The 18,270-nt window shown below is 46.5% G+C and overlaps 8 protein-coding genes across 8 annotated transcripts; 5 read left to right on the forward strand and 3 right to left on the reverse strand.

The window, feature by feature from the left end:
- Positions 1-885: 885 nt before the first annotated feature.
- H6S33_004254 (uncharacterized protein) lies at positions 886-2,521 on the reverse strand (the record flags this gene model as incomplete). Its single annotated transcript, XM_044835595.1, has 4 exons — positions 886-1,083; positions 1,257-1,779; positions 1,849-2,261; positions 2,330-2,521. 4 exons carry the CDS (start codon positions 2,519-2,521, stop codon positions 886-888), a joined length of 1,326 nt encoding a protein of 441 aa, XP_044690992.1.
- A 928-nt stretch (positions 2,522-3,449) lies between these two features.
- H6S33_004255 (uncharacterized protein) lies at positions 3,450-4,118 on the forward strand (the record flags this gene model as incomplete). Its single annotated transcript, XM_044835596.1, has 4 exons — positions 3,450-3,491; positions 3,588-3,652; positions 3,715-3,939; positions 3,995-4,118. The coding sequence occupies 4 exons, from the start codon at positions 3,450-3,452 to the stop codon at positions 4,116-4,118; spliced, it is 456 nt and encodes a 151-aa protein (XP_044690993.1).
- A 1,114-nt stretch (positions 4,119-5,232) lies between these two features.
- Positions 5,233-8,417, forward strand: H6S33_004256 (uncharacterized protein; the record flags this gene model as incomplete). Its single annotated transcript, XM_044835597.1, has 5 exons — positions 5,233-5,259; positions 5,323-5,370; positions 5,611-7,782; positions 7,838-8,115; positions 8,177-8,417. The coding sequence occupies 5 exons, from the start codon at positions 5,233-5,235 to the stop codon at positions 8,415-8,417; spliced, it is 2,766 nt and encodes a 921-aa protein (XP_044690994.1).
- Positions 8,418-8,612: 195 nt separating this feature from the next.
- On the forward strand, positions 8,613-9,923 carry H6S33_004257 (uncharacterized protein; the record flags this gene model as incomplete). Its single annotated transcript, XM_044835598.1, has 5 exons — positions 8,613-8,628; positions 8,716-8,849; positions 9,247-9,270; positions 9,695-9,750; positions 9,818-9,923. The coding sequence occupies 5 exons, from the start codon at positions 8,613-8,615 to the stop codon at positions 9,921-9,923; spliced, it is 336 nt and encodes a 111-aa protein (XP_044690995.1).
- A 201-nt stretch (positions 9,924-10,124) lies between these two features.
- H6S33_004258 (uncharacterized protein) lies at positions 10,125-11,140 on the forward strand (the record flags this gene model as incomplete). Its single annotated transcript, XM_044835599.1, has 2 exons — positions 10,125-11,013; positions 11,073-11,140. 2 exons carry the CDS (start codon positions 10,125-10,127, stop codon positions 11,138-11,140), a joined length of 957 nt encoding a protein of 318 aa, XP_044690996.1.
- A 260-nt stretch (positions 11,141-11,400) lies between these two features.
- Positions 11,401-11,943, forward strand: H6S33_004259 (uncharacterized protein; the record flags this gene model as incomplete). The annotated part of the gene is made up of 1 exon (XM_044835600.1): positions 11,401-11,943. The coding sequence occupies one exon, from the start codon at positions 11,401-11,403 to the stop codon at positions 11,941-11,943; it is 543 nt and encodes a 180-aa protein (XP_044690997.1).
- A 1,113-nt stretch (positions 11,944-13,056) lies between these two features.
- H6S33_004260 (uncharacterized protein) lies at positions 13,057-13,858 on the reverse strand (the record flags this gene model as incomplete). Its single annotated transcript, XM_044835602.1, has 4 exons — positions 13,057-13,145; positions 13,211-13,405; positions 13,470-13,589; positions 13,678-13,858. 4 exons carry the CDS (start codon positions 13,856-13,858, stop codon positions 13,057-13,059), a joined length of 585 nt encoding a protein of 194 aa, XP_044690998.1.
- Positions 13,859-15,875: 2,017 nt separating this feature from the next.
- On the reverse strand, positions 15,876-17,915 carry H6S33_004261 (uncharacterized protein; the record flags this gene model as incomplete). Its single annotated transcript, XM_044835603.1, has 3 exons — positions 15,876-16,172; positions 16,231-16,437; positions 16,497-17,915. 3 exons carry the CDS (start codon positions 17,913-17,915, stop codon positions 15,876-15,878), a joined length of 1,923 nt encoding a protein of 640 aa, XP_044690999.1.
- Between the last annotated feature and the right edge of the window lie 355 nt (positions 17,916-18,270).

Below are 18,270 nucleotides of genomic sequence, written 5' to 3' on the forward strand. Positions count from 1 at the left end.
TGTTGTGGGTGCGAGGATGCCGCGGGTATGAGATCAGACGGATGAGATTCGGTGCTGCTGCGTGAGCGAGCGAGCGAGCGAGGCGCGGGCCTTGTCAAGTCCCTGCCAAGGATATTGAAGTCTATGGACTCACGTGATCAGCAATATGTCCCCTAACCCTGGTTTGCGGGGAAGTGTCGAAGAGCACGCCCCCGGGACATCTCTGTGCTGTGGAGGAGGGCTGCGAAGAGTCTCGCGCATCTATCCGTCCAGTCTGCGGTTCTGCGGCAGGATACATACACCCGCCGCAGCACTGGAAACCCCCAGCTGCATGATGGTGACGGATGCATCACCGTTCATCACCCGGCCCGGGAAGCCCTCGACGGCGCGGTGTGCGGCGTTCTGTACTTCTATTAGGTCGCTGTGAAGAGTGAAGGGATGAACACAAGCGGGGACGGTGTATTGGAAGCCGACTCCGGCAGTCGTGCCAGTTGAATACATGTAGGTCTACATGATAACAGAGTGGCTCAACATGTGTCCGGCAGACAGAAGTCAGGACGAGCTGTTTCGAGCCGTCGGAGCTCTTCGTGAGTAACCTCGCATACACTGTTCGTGTTCGACATGCAACATAGCAAAGCGGCCAAACCTTATGGACTCCGGCTAGGGTTGGAAGAGGCTTCCATACCCGCGTCATAGATTGTCACTCGGTTTTGCCCCAGCCATGCATGTGGATTTGGATTGGCACTTGGGTCTTTGTTTCCTATTTTACGATCAAATCACTCGCTGGAACCACATCACCTCATCGATTCTTACTTGAGCGTTACAGCTTATTGCATTACCCCCACCCAATCATGGCAAGTAATAGATACAAACAATTCAGGTATTAAAAGCCCACCAACAGTCCACTTAGACCTTGTCAATTCGCTGCACAACCATGGCTGTAGCCCCACCGCCGCCGTTACAGATGGCCGCTACTCCGTATTCCCCTGGCCTGAGAAGGTAGAGCAGTGTTGTCAGGATTCGGGATCCAGAGGATCCTAGTGCGTGGCCCAAGGCGATTGCGCCGCCCTTGACGTTTACCTTTGAGGGGTCCAGTCCGAGGATCTGATGTTCATTAGAAATCGCACAACGTAGAGCTCTTTGGCTTACCGCATGGTCCATTCTGTCTTCTAGGTACTTTCGAATAGGCAGAACTCACATCCAACGTACCCACTGCCTATTGAATGTACCTACGAGGCAGATTTTGGCCAACAGTGGTATTTTATTGTTGAACTTACCTTTTCGTTCGCCTTGCTAACTGCAGCAAAAGCTTCGTTTATCTCCCATTTAGCAATATCCTTAACCTCCAACCCTGCCCTCTCGAGCGCTTTAGGAATCGCCAAGGTGGGCGCAAGTGGGAAGTCAATAGGCTTTGTTGCAGCATCCGCATAGCTAACAATCCTAGCAAGAACCCTGCTGTTTCCTCCGTACTTCTCGGCAATTGCCTTGCTCCCGATTACTAGCGCGCTTGCTCCGTCGCTAAAGGTGCTTGAATTGGCAGCGGTCACTGTTCCCCCGACTTTCTGGAATGCCGGCTTTAGGGTCGGGATTTTCTCCATCTTGATCGCCTCGTACTCCTCGTCCTTGGAGATCACCACGTCGCCCTTTCGTGAACTAACGGTTACAGGTACGACTTCTTCGTCGAAAGAGTTAGAATCCCAAGCTGCTTTGGCCCTTTTGTATGACTCGACAGTGTAAGCGTCCTGATCTTCGCGAGTTATGGAAAGCTTCTTGGCAGTGTTCTCCGCGCAGTTTCCCATGCTGCGTGCATTCAGTTAGCGTTGGGACCCAAGAGAGTTACTCGCCGTACCATTGCCACTGGGGACTTACTGGATCTGATCGTAAACATCCCAAAGCCCATCCTTAATCAACCCATCCTCCATCTGTACATGTCCAAACGGAGGTGTTGCCCTGGGGTAGTAGTATGGCACTCTGCTCATGTTCTCCATCCCACCCGCAACCTGAACTTCCGACAACCCCAGCTGTATGTCCTGCGCAGCAAGGGACACTGCCTTCAGTCCGGACGCACACACTTTATTGATCGTGACTGCCTCAGTAGTTTCCGGGAGCCCTGCATAGATGACAACCTGTCGCGCTGGGGACTGTCCGACTGAAGCTTGCAGAACGTTTCCGAAATACACATTGCTTATTTCACTGGCCGGTACACCGGATCGAGCGATTGCCTCCCGCACGGCATGGGCTCCGAGTTTGGGGGCGGGCACGTCTTTGAAGCCTCCGTTGAACTGGGCGGAGGTGGTCAGAAAACTGGAGAGGATCGTAATGGAGACGTATCTAGCTATCCATAACATACCTTTGCGGTGGGTGTCCTGGCAGCTGAGAGGATGTATGCATCTCGCACAGAACGTTGTGGAGAGGTGCTGAACTGCCGGTTTAGAAGCGAGAGTCTCTGGCTACCGGTGGAAGACTTTAATGACGGGGCTGAGGATAGCATTGATCGAGATGAGCTGGCTTTGGCAATTGTAGAGTACTTTGAGGAAAGCATGGTTCGCAGAGTAATTGATCAGGCCTAACGCTGCTGATTTGATGTCGAACTGAAAGGAAACTATCAACTACTTGATGCTAAATAGTAGCTCGAAGGTATATACTTAGGTATCGATAGGCTTCAATAGATGGATGTAGACTTTTATGAGGAATGTGGGGGTGGTCTTCAAGATCGTGAAGTTTATGCGGACCACCATATTATAAGCTTACACGTGCCATTTCACAGGGACTGTACCCCCCGCGACTAACCGGCGTTTCTAAATCCTTGTGCCTGATGACCGACTCCCGAGGCTGTCGGACAATAGTCGTGGGCATAAAAAGCAAATGAACTGTGCTATGTTTCTGCAGCCATCTGACACCTGCCAACACCTAGTGCGGCTAGATGTACTTGGCTACGACAAATTCTACGAGTCTCTGAAGCTTACAAAGTCTCCGTCCGAGGAATCTCTAATCAACAGCTTTGGCCTGGAACTTGCAGGGGACCGATTTTCACATGATTTCCCTTCCTCAGTTAGATACATACATCTACATTACATATGTAGTTAATATGAATCCGGCCGTTTTTCTCTCGAATGATTTTGATACAAATATGTCCCGGGTACAGAGAGAAATAATCATTCTCAGCCCCGAGTGCTCTATCGCTGGAATTCGTATTGAACACTCCAAATACACATGCCTGCGTAGTCTACTGAAGTACCGCTACGTGATGCAGTTCACCTTGGTGTCACAGTTATCTTGGCGTTGATTACAAAGGCTACGAAGCAGCTCCGTGCACAACTAGTCAGCTTTCTGACTTTCCCCTCCATCTACACCCTCAACCCTCAACCCTCACCGCTCACTAGCTATCGATAAGTTACTGGAAACCGATTATTTTTCAAAAACACCTCTGGAAATAAAGAACAAGTTCTTGAACTTGTCTAATCGAGACGATGTCTACCTCCGCACGTCGTCGTCTCATGCGAGACTTTAAGGTGCGCAGACCGTTTTGCAGTCAGAGCTCAAGGATGCAGTGCTATGTTTGAGAGATGTCATGTTCCAAGCTAACGGATTTCTCTTTGACTTTTTAGCGGATGCAAACTGATCCTCCAGCAGGCGTCAGTGCTTCTCCGATTAGCGATAACGTTATGACATGGTTAGCGTCCTTATCTTTGCTATGCTCTGCTGGATTGCTTCGCTCACACTATACTCGTATAGGAATGCTGTGATCATTGGGCCAGTGGACACACCCTTTGAGGATGGTACCTTTAGGCTTGTGATGCATTTCGAAGAACAATATCCGAATAAACCTCCCGGGGTGAAATTTATCAGCGAGATGTTCCATCCCAATGTCTACGCCACCGGAGAGCTCTGTTTGGATATTCTTCAGAACAGGTGGAGCCCTACCTACGATGTTGCGGCGATATTGACCAGTATACAAAGGTTTGGAGCTTCTCCCAAGTTTCTTGTAGCTCATTTTATTGACCATCATCTGTAGTCTTCTGAACGATCCAAATACATCCAGCCCTGCCAACGTCGAAGCCTCAAATCTATACAAGGACAACAAGAGGGAATATGTAAAGCGTGTCCGTGAGACTGTGGAGAAGAGCTGGGAAGGTTGATGATAGGAAAGCTGTTTGATGCACGGGGTTTCAGGTGGGAAATAAGCATAGCTATAGGGACATATCACGGAACTGGCCGGCTAGGCTATATCGTCTGATTGGGTTGAGGTGACGACTACGCAAGGTGTTGTTCCCAAAGAATCATTACTTTTTGTGCATTTGACATGTATCGTATTGATGCCTGTTTTTCTGCTAGAGAAAAACATTTCTCTTTCTTTGTTTCTTTGTTTCTTCCTTTCAATCTAACTACATACCATTCTTTTAATCTTCGGGAAAAAAAAAAGTGATGGTGCGCAAAAGGATGAATAGAAAGTAAATGGAAAAGCGGAGCTATAGCAAATACTCCCTGATGCTATTGTATAGTTTAGTCCTTTCATGACCGATCATTCGTTTCCCTCGGTTGGACTGGCAGGCCTACCTTCGACGGCAACACATGTTATTGTACGAGGAGTCTTCAGGGTCAGTAAAGACTGTGCAGTCCTAGGGTTGTCATCAAGACTTTAAAAATAATAAAATAGCACCAGTGGGGTAGATTCGGCAGTTGTCAAGCGAGGTGAAATTCCCTGATATGGTGGCTGTTGACCCAACAAAGCAAGCTGGCGGCCAAGAGCCTGGCCTGTAGGCATCTCCACCGCATAGCAACAATTTACCAGGGCAGGAAGGAGACGAGGGCAACAGATTGTGTACCTTTTATTATTATTGAGGGAACTCGACAACCACTCGTGCGTCCAGCTTTAGAACAACATTCGCATCGCCAGCAGAGAAGGAACCTTAGAGGATATCCTTCTGCTCGTGATTTCGTCTCTTTCCCTTTTGGGAATTCACCGCGAGAAACCTCCTCACTATCCCCTCTTCGTCTTCTTCCCCCGGCCCCTTCTCTGTCCCCTCCAATTTCGCAACCCCCCCCCTCCTCGCTCAACATCGTGTTCTGTTATCTGCCACGCCTCCCACTCCGCCACATTTCTTCAACTCGGGACGGTCATCACTTCATCTTCTACTGACCTATCGACCTCCAGTAATACACTTACTGGGCCCATCTCATCGCATCTCTGTGACCTACCGCGACCTTGGGTAACTTTACGTTGAAACATCTAACTCTCCTTCAATAGTAACCATGGCGTATGCATTTCCGCTCCCCTCTGTAATTCATTTCGACTTTCTACTTCAGTACATGGGCCCTACAGTTGCTAACCACCAGATACAGGAGCACGGGGAGCTACAACACCATCAAGGGTATGTCGCAGCCGCTCCCGTATGCAGCATCCCAATACAAGTTCGCTGACATGCGTTTTTTTATCTTCCCCCAGTGGTGGCTCGATTTCGACCGCAAAACAAAGTAGAAATCCGAGAAGGTGGAGAGCCGATTGTAACCTTTCCTTCAGAAGACACATGCGAGTTAGTTGTGAGTTGTCACCCCAATCCTGGTTCTCTTTCTGTTTAGCTTAGTCCCTTTTGAGCAGCTGGTCAAGTCATTGCTAACTATTTCTTCCAGAGCAAGGAAGCTGCCGGAGCTTTCACTTTTGATCGAGTGTTTGATATGAACTCTCGCCAAAGTGATGTCTTCGAATTCTCCATTAAACATACCGTCGATGATATTTTAAACGGTTACAACGGAACGGTCTTTGCCTACGGGCAGACGGGTGCGGGAAAATCGTATACCATGATGGGCGGAGATATTGACAATGACGTTTCGAAGGGTATTATTCCACGAATTGTGGAGCAGATTTTTGCGTCCATTTTAACCTCGCCGGGAAACATTGAGTATACTGTTCGAGTGTCGTACATGGAAATCTATATGGAGAGAATTCGTGATTTGCTGAACCCGGTTAACGATAATCTACCTGTGCACGAGGAGAAGAATCGCGGAGTATATGTGAAGGGACTACTCGAAATTTACGTTTCCAGTGTTCAAGAGGTCTACGAAGTTATGAGACGGGGTGGTTCAGCAAGAGCAGTAGCGGCAACGAACATGAATCAAGAATCTTCTCGATCACATTCTATATTCGTCATCCAAATCAATCAGAAGAATGTTGAGACCGGGTCGCAGAAAGCAGGTTACCTGTACTTGGTCGATCTTGCGGGTTCTGAAAAGGTTGGGAAAACAGGTGCTTCCGGACAGACACTTGAGGAGGCAAAGAAAATCAACAAGTCTCTATCGGCTTTAGGAATGGTTATTAATGCCTTGACGGACGGAAGATCGACTCACGTACCCTATCGTGACTCGAAGCTTACCCGTATTTTGCAAGAGTCTTTGGGTGGTAATTCACGTACTACTCTCATTATCAACTGCTCGCCCTCTTCTTACAATGACGACGAAACACTATCTACCCTTCGTTTCGGTATGCGGGCCAAATCCATTAAGAATAAGGCGAAAATCAATGCGGAATTATCACCGGCAGAGCTTAAAGCTTTACTTAAAAAAGCACAACATCAAAACCTCACTTATACAGAGTATATCGAATCATTGGAGGGTGAGGTGATAACTTGGCGACAAGGGGAGGCGGTTCCAAAGGAAAGATGGGTTCCTCCACTAAAAGTAGAATTGCCGAAAAGGGCAGAGGCCAAAGGTCGCCCAGGACGACCGGATACACCTTCGAAGCTTGCTACTTCGGAATCTCAAGCTCCATCACGGCCTGATAGTCGTATTGATGTTAGATCTTCTACCCCGATAACCCTCGACAAAGATGAGAGAGATGAGTTTTTAAGAAGGGAAAACGAATTGCAAGATCAGTTAGCAGACAAAGAATCGCAGTTGGCGGCCACTGATAAGACACTAAGTGATCTTAAAGAGGAATTGGCCTTCCTGAAGGAGCATGATTCCAAGACCGGTAAAGACAACGAAAAATTGGCCGGGGAGGTCAACGAGCTAAAGATGCAGTTGGAAAAGGTTTCTTTCGAGAGTAAAGAAGCACAGATCACCATGGATGGACTGAAGGAGGCTAACGCTGAATTAACTGCTGAATTGGATGAGGTCAAGCAACATCTTCTGGACGTCAAGATGTCGACAAAGGAGACGTCAGCGATGTTGGATGAGAAGGAGAAAAGGAAAGCAGAGAGAATGGCTAAGATGATGGCAGGATTTGATCTTGGTGGGGATGTCTTTTCTGATAAAGAGCGCATGATTCGGGAAGTCATCGAGAGATTAGATCTTCTGGAAGAAAACTCAGCTTCCGGCGAAGAGATAACGAGAGACGATTTGAAAGAATTGCGTGCCAAGCTCCTTGAGACTCAAGGGATCATACGACAGGCAGAGCTTTCACTCAACGAGCGTTCAGATGAGCAAGAAATAGCGCATAGACGTAGAGAAGAGTTAGAGAAGAGGCTCTTGGCAGTCGAGAGGGAATACGAAGAGCTGCTCGAAAAGAATTTGACAGACGATGACATTGCAGACGTCAAAGGTAAATTAGAACAGGCGTACCTCAGCAAACAGAGCGTTGAGGTGCAAATGCTAGAGGATTTGAAGAGGGAGGTAGCAAAGAAGAGTGAGGACAATGAAAAATTGAAGGCATCAGTGGAGGAATTACAAAGGAGAGCGAAGTCAGGTGGAGCGCCCAATGGTTCTTTGGCTGCTCTTCCAAACGGAAAAACTGTGGCACAGCAGATTGCAGAGTTCGACACTATGAAGAAGTCACTTATGCGTGACCTTCAAAACCGATGTGAAAGGGTATGTCACTTTGTGCAGTTTTAGAAGTCTTGAACCACACTAAGCCCTCGAGCAGGTTGTCGAGCTAGAAATCAGTCTTGACGAGACGCGGGAGCAATACAACAACGTACTCCGGTCGTCAAATAACCGTGCGCAGCAAAAGAAGATGGCGTTCTTAGAGCGAAACTTGGAGCAACTCACACATGTTCAAAGGCAGCTTGTTGAACAGAATAGCAGCCTCAAGAAGGAGGTTGCTATCGCCGAGCGAAAGCTTATTGCACGTAATGAGCGGATACAAAGCTTGGAAAGCCTTCTCCAAGACTCCCAAGAGAAGTTGACGGCAGCTAATCATCGGTATGTTTGTCCAATCTCGATAACATTTTGTCATTGTGGATCTAACTGATGGAAATCCTAGGTTCGAGGCTCAACTCACAGCTGTCAAAGAACGATTAGAAGCTGCCAAGGTCGGCACACGAGGCCTTGGCAACGCTTCAAGTTTCAGTCTGCAAGGCTCCCGTATCGCCAAGCCACTACGAGGCGGTGGAGGGGGTGATGCGAACGGCTCGGTCCCTGTACTCTCAGGAGTTCAAGGCTCAGCGGCCCAGCAAGAAACCCAACAGCCCAAAAGATCGTCATGGTTTTTTGACAGGAAATGATTGAAATGCGAGATTGTTGCGAGACAGATAGATGGAAATGAAAGTTCTATGAGGAATCTTGTTTTTGATAGCGCTGAAGGGTTTCGGTGACGACGGTGATGATGATGCATGATGTTTTCCTTCCACTTGACTTTTCTATTACTTTTATTGGTGGTGTGGGATTGGGGTCGGAGGGGTTAGGGTTTGAATGCGGTCATGTCCCAAGGAGTAGGTAGATTCATTGTTTGTTTTTCTTATTACTATTTCCCCGGTCCTTTTGTTGCAACTCCGGTCAAGATTTGATAAACCATTCATGTAGGATTCGTGTACAGTGCGGACGATACCTCTGCTGCATCTAGCTCTAGAATATTTCGCTCTGAAATGAAGCAGTATTTTATCGGAGTTGTAGGAGAATGTATACTGAACATTAAAACGCGGTATGAATCACTACATGTAAGTAGAAAGTCGCCTTTAGTTCTTCTAGAGTCTATGCAGACCCAGTCTGTCTCGTTTCGTTTTTTCGGGGTTGGGTGTGTCCCCTCCTTTAGGATTGTAGGTACAGTACCTGGAATGGCTATGGGTAAAATAATAAATGTCTGCACTATCATAAAACCTGTCAAATGTAAATCTACTATTGACTTTGGATGGAGTAGGTACATGTATCTAACTGGCTCCTGATAGAGTAGGAGCATTTTACGTGGTTGATTCGGTAGAACCGGGTAATAAGCAAGGGGGTACATAAGGGGGTGGATGGAAGGTGCCGTGACTCAAGCGAACAAAAGCTTCTTTCTTTCTTTTTTCTTTGTGTAGCGGAGGGCTGACGACAAAGTCTCTAATTGGCTCAAGCTAGTCTTACGTATTTATCGTATCCTTGGTACTTAACCCTACCATAGTGGTGATTGACGCACTGTGAGCCGCAAGTGCCAAGTGCCATGTCTACATGTATCTACTGTAGCTGTACCTCCTACATGTGTATCCCCGGTTCCAACGCTACACTCCCTTTCCTTTTGGTTGAAACGTTCTTCATACCTACTCTATTTTATCAACAGCCTTTTATTATTATCTGGGTAACGCATGCTGCGTTATCAACCCATCAAGTCAGCCAACCAGAGGATATCTATCGCGGTCGAAGGAATTCCAGCCATCAGTAACTGCTGTCCGTATCAATTCCCGCCATCGAGTAACCTACTCTACTGTCCTTGCATAGCTCAAGCAGGCTTGAAGTCACATCACGGGTATCCTCCTCGCATATAAATAGATTCAATTGGGTATTTAGGTACTATTGTTGCTCTTTGTAGATAGCCCCGTCTTACACTGATTGGGCTCTACAAAATCCACTTGTCTACCAAAACAAGTAACCAATCCAGCTTCATTCGTCCTTGAGTATTTACATCTATCATCTCTCTAATCGAATCTGAAAGGAGTCATTCGACATATCTCCCACACCACCCCCAACAGTTCGACCTCAACATCAACCATCATCCAATCAATCCAACCTCATTTCCTATCCTACACTCCAAAGCATAATTCATTTAGCGAGTACTGCACCCGCATCATCTTCCCCCACCTCCCAGCCCCACCAACCTCATTCCTCGTTCCCACCCACCCCCGTTCATTCGTGTCTGAGCGCTACATACAGCCAGCTATCCTCTCACGTTTTAATTATATTTTTTTCCGCTGCCAGCGTAAGCTGTACGGTTCTACTATTATCTTGTCACCACCCCCATCATGGCAACGGCATTTCCTCCAACGCCAGTCGCGTCTCCTAAGATGTCCAACACTGGTAGCCTTGTTGGTAGTCCGGAATCTTTTGTTTCCACCACTGTGACAGGGAACTTAGCTAGTATTCCTAGTACACCCGAGTCCATGACGATATCGCCTGTCTTAACAACACATGATGAATTGTGCTCTCTTACCACTCACTCGGACACTACCCTCTTCTCCTCCTCTGCCACTATTGCCATCGCCACGCCTTCTTCCTGTACCTCCTCCTCCCACCATGTTTTCCAATCTTCGTCCAGGCACCCATCGGTTCCCCACGAACCCCAGACGAACTTTAATTCCTTGCCTCCTTCCGTTCAGTTGCAGATTTTCGAATTTGCTCTCCATGATGGAGGCTACGCGAATCTGACACCTGATCTGATCGATCACAGCGATCCACGATTCATAAACCACAATTTCTACACCCTGCTTTACAGGCATATGACTTTGCGAATACTTCTACGCGTTAACAGGTTTATCCGCGCGTTATTCGAGCCTAAGCTCACTGATCCGACGGTGGTCACTAGTATGGCCCAGTTGAACGCGCTTAGCGGGTATTCTTACCCTGAACAGGACCAGAAAAGAAAAGGCCGACAAAACCCGTCTTTCCATACTGGTGATTTCAACCTTTACGACAGCCAGACCAATATCCCATGTCACGTAAAGCGAAAAAAGGTCGGGAATGGTTCAGGGAAGAGGGCCCGGAATCTGGTGCTGATAATTGCAAATCTACCTGGTATGCTTGACGCAAATGTAGGACCGCCGAGATTTCCTGAATGGTACATCCAGGACTGGATGCGGTACGACTTAGAGGCTCTAGGGGTAGAAACACTAACCGTTCTTGCACCCTCGAAAGGTAACTGAACCATCTTTTCTTTTGTTAGTTTCGTTGGAAGTGCACCTATGTTGATGCAGTCCTCGGACGACAACAGCAACCGCCGCCAATGTTCTACACTCAACTCTCCCGAATCATGATACCATAAAACATCTACATATGGAAGTAGCTACTGGAGAACCATTTTTTGCTCCTGATGTGAGATTCTATAATCACTATACCCATGATCCTTCAACAGATCACATATGCCCCCGGCTCTCCCTGCATAGCGAGCGGCTGGAGACACTCACTATACGCAACATGCATGTTTGTCGGCACCTCTTTGAGCACCAGGAGTGGCCAAAGCTCCTATCACTCAATGTAAGCTTCCATAACGGGAATCGAGGTCTGTGTTGTAGCGATGGAGCAATGCATCAACCATGGTTCGCCGAAAACGAGGTCAACATGACATGCGAAAGCCTCTGGAGGCTCTGTCAGGCAAAGCCCGATTTGGTTGTCCGGTTCCATGCGTGGTTCGACGTGTTCACTAGGACACAGGGTGAGATAGATTACTCCTGGTGTACAACCAATGGTCCATTGATCAGTAGGATTGTTCCAAATGGGAACCTCCATGGCGCGTCGATGGAATGGTGGAAGGTCCTTACCGATGGAACGGACCGTTTCCACACTCCCAGCCCTTCGCTATCTATGACGACACGCTTCATGAACGATAGCGAAGAGGTCGAAGACGGGAGTGATTTTGAAGACGATGTGGATATAGAAAACAACCAAGAGGACTATCACTATCAGGACGACAGCGACGGGTACTTTGATCTAGAAAGTTCCGTGGATGCTACTGGAATTGCTATCTCGAATGGAGCAGCGGTTCCAAGACATAGTGACACAGCAGTGGTGACAGCGCCTCTCTTCACCCTTTTACCAAAAAAACCGAGGCAAATGAAGATATTGTAATTCTTTCTCTTTCCTACATCAACCTTTTTTTTTTTTTTTTTTTTTTTGGACTGGTTTGTTTTTTGTAAAATGGCGTCGGTAGGTGGCCGCGGAATGGTGGACAGGCGTTTGATATTGAAACGAAAAAGTTTGCTTTTTGGAAAGACCCTTGAAAAGGGCTATGACTGCTTTTCCCCCTGAAATTATCAGTGCGAATGATTTTTTCTCTTATCTCAATTTCGTCCTCTCCATTTCTTTCCTCTCTTCTATTGCTCCTGCATCTTTTATTCTGTATTTTGTGGCCTGTGGAAAATATATCCAGCCATTGGTGTAAATCATTTCAGATATAGCACGAATTTTCTGGAATATGATAGATACATATCTGGGTGATTTCATTTGGTCGCATACCGGTGCAAAGTGTTCTACAGCGATGGTCGACGTGGACATACCTTTCCGGCCATCTTCCAGACAAAAAACGATGTATTAGGTGTATACATATTGAGTTTTAGATAGCTTTGGCAGCGGCATTGGTACTACATGTACCCGAAATCCTACTAATCTACTCCCTCGATGAAAAATAAACGAAACTGGGACTTGCAAATTGCCTACGGAATGTCCGTTTTGAAATTTCCACCTGGTTTTTTTTTGATGGGCCAGACACATTTGGCACGAGGCGCCATATCTCTATGGACTCGGCTAGCTTGTCATTGATGTGGCTTTGTTTCAAAGAGATTCTGCGTCTTACCTGCAACCTTAAATATCAGAGAAGTGGATTTTAGGTTTAGCACAAGACCACCCTTGCTTATACATCCTTGACTACATGTATGCATTGGCGGTTGGCAGCATGTCCCCATCACTCTGTCGAGTGCAAATCCATGATTCTAGCTCTTTGCCACTAAATCACTCCTGGTCACATAGTTGATCATCGGCAACAAGGAAAATATCATTTTTATACAAAGAGAGCATCCCTATATTACAACATCATAACACGATGTTTGCGTCAGGGGGAATATTGCAGTCAGCATCAGCAGCCTATCGGCCTTTCCACACCAATGAACCAAGGGAGTGAAGAAGGGAAGGAGCTTTCGCCAAATCTCGGATATGTGAGTAATTAACATTCAAAGCGCCCCTTCTTTACCTCTTCTCGACGTTGGTGAAGTCAATTCCGTACTTCTCGGTCAATCGAGCGCGCCTCCGGTCTTCATAGCCGGCAGGGTAGATTCCTAGTTGATGCTTCGTTACACTTTGAGGCCCCTCAAGTTGACCAATGAGCAGGGAATCTAGTTACCTCGCCCCTCACCAAGTACTTCGACAGTCTCATCCACTGGCCGTCTACGACCAGCCCTGAGCATCTCTTTTCTGGTTACCTCATCCATATTCATATCTTTGAACAGCCCGGTCAGGGAGCCACCGGTGTAGTCAAATGCACCAAGGATAAGCGCGAGCCCCGCACCGTATCCGATGACAGCAGGCATGGTGCGGACTGACATTGGCGTGAGTGACTAGAACATCGCGTAACCAATGAAAATGGAAGGGAGGTTACATACACTTGGTTCCCATAATACTACCAGCAACAAGACCTCCGAGTGCGGAGTTCAAGTAATCATCCGTCTCTCGCAGGTTCGCCGCGGCGTTACGGAAAAACATGTAAGAACCACCCATGGCCGCTACAGATATTAATATTATCCTCATGAAGCTCGAATGGGGGAGGAGGTTGGTGATAGGAGAGCACCAAGTTGACTTGAGAAGACTTACCGGCAATCCCCACGGTGCCTCCGGTCTTTGTGATGACACCCCAGGCGCCGACGTTCTGCTTCGTGAGTGTGTTCTGGATAGCGCTCATGAATAGGCCCGCTCCGCCAAAAATCAGCGTCCCCTTGGTGGCTAGACCAATTGCGTCCTTGCGCTTGAACTGGCGTGATTCCGATGGTGCCATTGTTCGTTTAAGAGTGAATTTTGGGGTGGTGGAGGTTCCGAGGTGGGGTGGGTTAGGTTACCTGCAGCCAGACGGAGGGGCAGCAATTAGTCCTGTGTTTGAAAAACCTGAGACAAGGTATCAAAATAGACAGAGAACAAGGGGAGCAAACTCACTGGATTATACCGCAGTAGCGATTGGAATGTACCGCTTGTGGACAATCTCGGTGTTGGTGATGAGCCCGGGATAATTGATAGAGGTCAATATCTATGGGAGCTGTGGCCGATGTCGTTGTAGCCGTCCAATCATCTGGCCCGCTGACTAATCCGGAAACTAATGATGTGAATGTATTTGAAACTGCGCTACTCCACATGCACTTAGACTTACCTGCTGTGGATTTAACTAATAAAATAAATTTCAGACTTGAATCTCAACCGTCTTTAGGTTTTTTTATTACAGTTACGAGGGGGTCATTATTCATTGCTACAATTGTAGCTACGCCGGGTCTGTTATTCTGCAAAAATCAGACACTTTCCCATTAAAGATAGGTAATGGTGACCGGGAGGTGTGTTTACTTAATTCTATTCAACGAAAGATACGTTTTTGCTTTAGATAGCGCGTATTGATAACTGGGTAAAGGTAGGGTAAAGGTCAGGATTTTAGAGGTCATTTGGGTTATAACCCTAAGCCTATTCAAATATTGGCCAAAGTGTGAATCGTAAACTATAATTACACCTTTGATTTCTTATAAAAGGCCAGGGTCTAGATCGATTGATCTTTTCACCTATACTAACCTATCAGATCGAGAGCTGCGGTTTTTTTTATGAAGAAGATAATAATTTGAAGGTAGGTTTTGAATTAAGATACAGGTTATAATGTATGTATTATGCCATATAAACGAACAGCCAAATACCGAAACATTATCAGACTTGATATTCCGTTGCTCTAGTCACTCCCACCGCTTATAATACGGAATATAACTATATGCCTATATCTAATGCCTTTCATGTATCCAGAACGTAGGCTCACAATAGCCTTCTGAATACAATAAGGTTCAAATAAGTGTTATTTAAGCATGTTTTAAGGATGAAATAAGGCTTAAAAAGGCTATTGTGAGCCTACGTTCCGGATAAACCTATCCGATAAGCCTTATAATTCTATGCGGTTCGACGGTAAGATAGATTTGATAGACATCCTGCGCAACCTCATACCGAATCTCACAATAGCTCCCAATTGGCAACGATGACAACAGACAGTTAGCTTAACAAAATTACAACGCCTTGCCTGTGTGAGACCATGTCGCTGTAGGCTGTTATATACCCTTCACTTAGCCAAAGGCCCTCATCTGGCAGCTATGATGGGGGACTCAGGTTGTAACCTGTTTATACACCTCTTGGATTGGGGTAGGTATGTACCCACCAATGATACAATTATTGAATTATCAATCAATCAATCAATTACCCATCAATGATCCATTGTTTGAGCGAGGGGCGATGTCTAAGTGAAGGGTACAACTTGCGTGTTCTGACCACTTTCTTTCTATCTTTAGATGTCTTGTCCAAGTTGTCTAAGCTGTCCTCCGCGGGTAAGTACATGTATGTTTTGTGGTGCTGTACTCGACACTTCATATATGTAATGAATAAATTCTCAAACGTATGCGTTACAAATAGTACATTAAAGGAGAGTGTGATTGCTACGAAATCTATCACATAAAATAGGGTGTACATCTCATTCATTTCAATTCATACGTCAATACCTCTATGATAATACTAAGGTCCCCATAAAGCGAGAAAATCTACACAGAAAAAGTTCAAACCGATAACGGGCAAATCCAGGGAAGTACACAAAGCACTCGAAATTGAGCCAAAGTTAAAATCAACAGGTATCCCCTTCATTCAAGCAGGAGATTACTCAAAGAACCCCAGCAAGCGTACAAGTAAGTGGGACTGACGGCAATTATAAAACAAGAATACACAACAAAGTCCAACTTCCCTTACAAAAATTTCTATTCTTCAAACTACCCCCTCGTCAGTCACATTTAATCAATCTTGATACTTCCGTAAATCTTCCTCACGAAAAACCAGCTTGAGAAGAAGCCAATTGATCCTGTGAGTATAAAGAACAGGAAGCCGATCAACGCGCTGTATCCTAGGTACAACACGTTGCTAGTGAAACCGCCCAAGCTCAACTTTGATATCCAGTACAGGATAGCATTTAGGAAAATGTAGATCGCACTTGCACCGGCAGTGAAGAATGATCTCCATTGCCAGTGGTAGTTCTCCGAGCACAGTAAGAAGTAGATGAGCAGGATTGTGACTGTGGAGCAAGTAATAATCTATTTCCGTTGTTATTAGGATATGTCAGGAAATAATACTGTATGAAGGGTCACAAACCATGATTCCATAGCAAATGAATAGGAATCCAAACATGTAATAGACTTTATGAAACCAGATCGAATTCATGATGAAGTATAGCTCAACAAAGATGGCTCCAAATGGCAGAATTCCCACTAAAAGCATGCTGGGAATCGGCTTTAAGTATGTGGATTGCTGTGGGATCTGTCGTGGAATCTGATTGGTACGGACAGGAGGTTGGAATGCCTGGTGCAAGAATACATCAGCTCATAAACTCTATTGGAGGACGGGAACCTTGGACCCACAGGAGCTCTGAATCCAACCCAACTTCCGCCGAAACTTAATGGTACACTAAGGATGAACCAAATACCGACCAGCACCAACATGGTGGTCAAGGGTACGGCCCCGGAAGAGTTTTCAAAGATCAAGAAAAAGTTGAGGAGGAAAAATGTGCCAAATACAATCCCGGGGATGAACACGGGGGTAAGTATGATGTTGCGCTTCCACGCTTCGCCGCCAAACGACTTGTAAGTCCGGGCGGAGATATAACCGCCGATGAAACCGAAAAGCGTATATAGAAGAATCATAACTGTCCCCAAGGACCCACGATTGGATGGCGACAAAAATCCAAGAAGCGCAAAAACAATAGTCGCTCCAGTCATGAAAAATAGCTGTGCACCAGATCCCAAGAATATCGAAAGAAGCATGGGATTCTTCGGGGGACGGAAGACATCTCCGTGAACCAATTTCCACCCAGAATCATCTTGTACGTCCTCATTCAAGTCCAATTGATTGTAACGAGCGATGTCCTTGCGCAAAGCTCTTAAAAGAACCATTCCTACCATTCCGGTAAGAAAAATGACGATAATGGCAGAATTGACAAGTGAAAACCAATGAATACGAGGGTCAAAGACATGAAGATATTTGTCCCATCTTGTGGCCCAAGCAGTGGGTGAATGCCTCCAGTATACAGTATAAGTGAATAAAACCTCTGTTTCCTGGTCCTGTGACAGAACCACAGGCGAGAGATCAGAGCAGTCTGCGCCAAAGTCACCAGCGCCTTCCCGAAGCTTAGAATTCCGGGACGAGGGCTGGACAACAACACCCACAACACGGTACTTCTTAGTCGAGCGTGAGGCCAGTTCGTGGTAGTCGATGAAGATGTCGTAGTGATTGTTAAACTCAGCGATAGGATTGTCAGACTTGGGGTTCTTGATATCACCCAGCGGGAAACCTTGAGAATAGAACTCAACATTCTCCACCTCATCCCTATTCAAAGTGGCTGCTGGCAATCCGTCTATCAGCCAATTGATATTATAATTTTGCCAGATCCGCCTATTGACAAATTTTGCTTTCCGCGGATCAAATTTTTTAACCTCGCAAAGTGGTTTACAAGTTTCGTTCTTGGCCATCTTAATATCGAAAGGCGAATCAAGAATACGGTCCCCAAACAGGATGGACCCAAGCGACTCGGAAACCTTCTTGGGACCATTTGGGGGTCTGCAGAAGTTGAAAGCGGTATGGTAGTAGTCGTAAGAGATGACGGATCGGAGCTGCTGATCAGACTGTGAGAGAGTTGGCGTAAGACGGTTGACGTTTAGGGGAACCGTGCTTCCTTCGGTGTAGTCTGTAGGAGCGACTCCTGGGAGGTAAAATGCTGCAGAGAGTGATGAAAACAGGGACACTGCCCCGATCACTGGTATCAAGGGGTTTGGTAGAAACATTGTTGTGGCTATTATACCAGAGCCTCACTGGAGTGTCGGTGATGGTGTTGTGGTGGGGGTAGGTAAGCTAATGCCCAGGCCACGAGGTGCTAAGGACACGAGCACAGCTAGGACGCAGGAGAATGAATGCTAGTAAGTGGATAGAAAATGATGAACGCACTTCCTTACATAGACTTGTATCCCCGGGACGGTGATGTGAGCTATGTAATTATAGTACGATACTGTATTGAACCAGGCTTTGGTGTTGAATGCTCCCAGCTTTCCGAATTCGTAATTAGATGAGGCTGAGAACGAGCTCCTTGCCAAGAATCCTTCTTTGCAGACATCATTGGTGTTACTCGCAGCAGGTAACAAG

This window comes from Morchella sextelata (genome assembly GCF_020137385.1).
Source record: "Morchella sextelata strain SCLS chromosome Unknown scls_17, whole genome shotgun sequence".
NCBI lineage: Eukaryota > Fungi > Ascomycota > Pezizomycetes > Pezizales > Morchellaceae > Morchella > Morchella sextelata.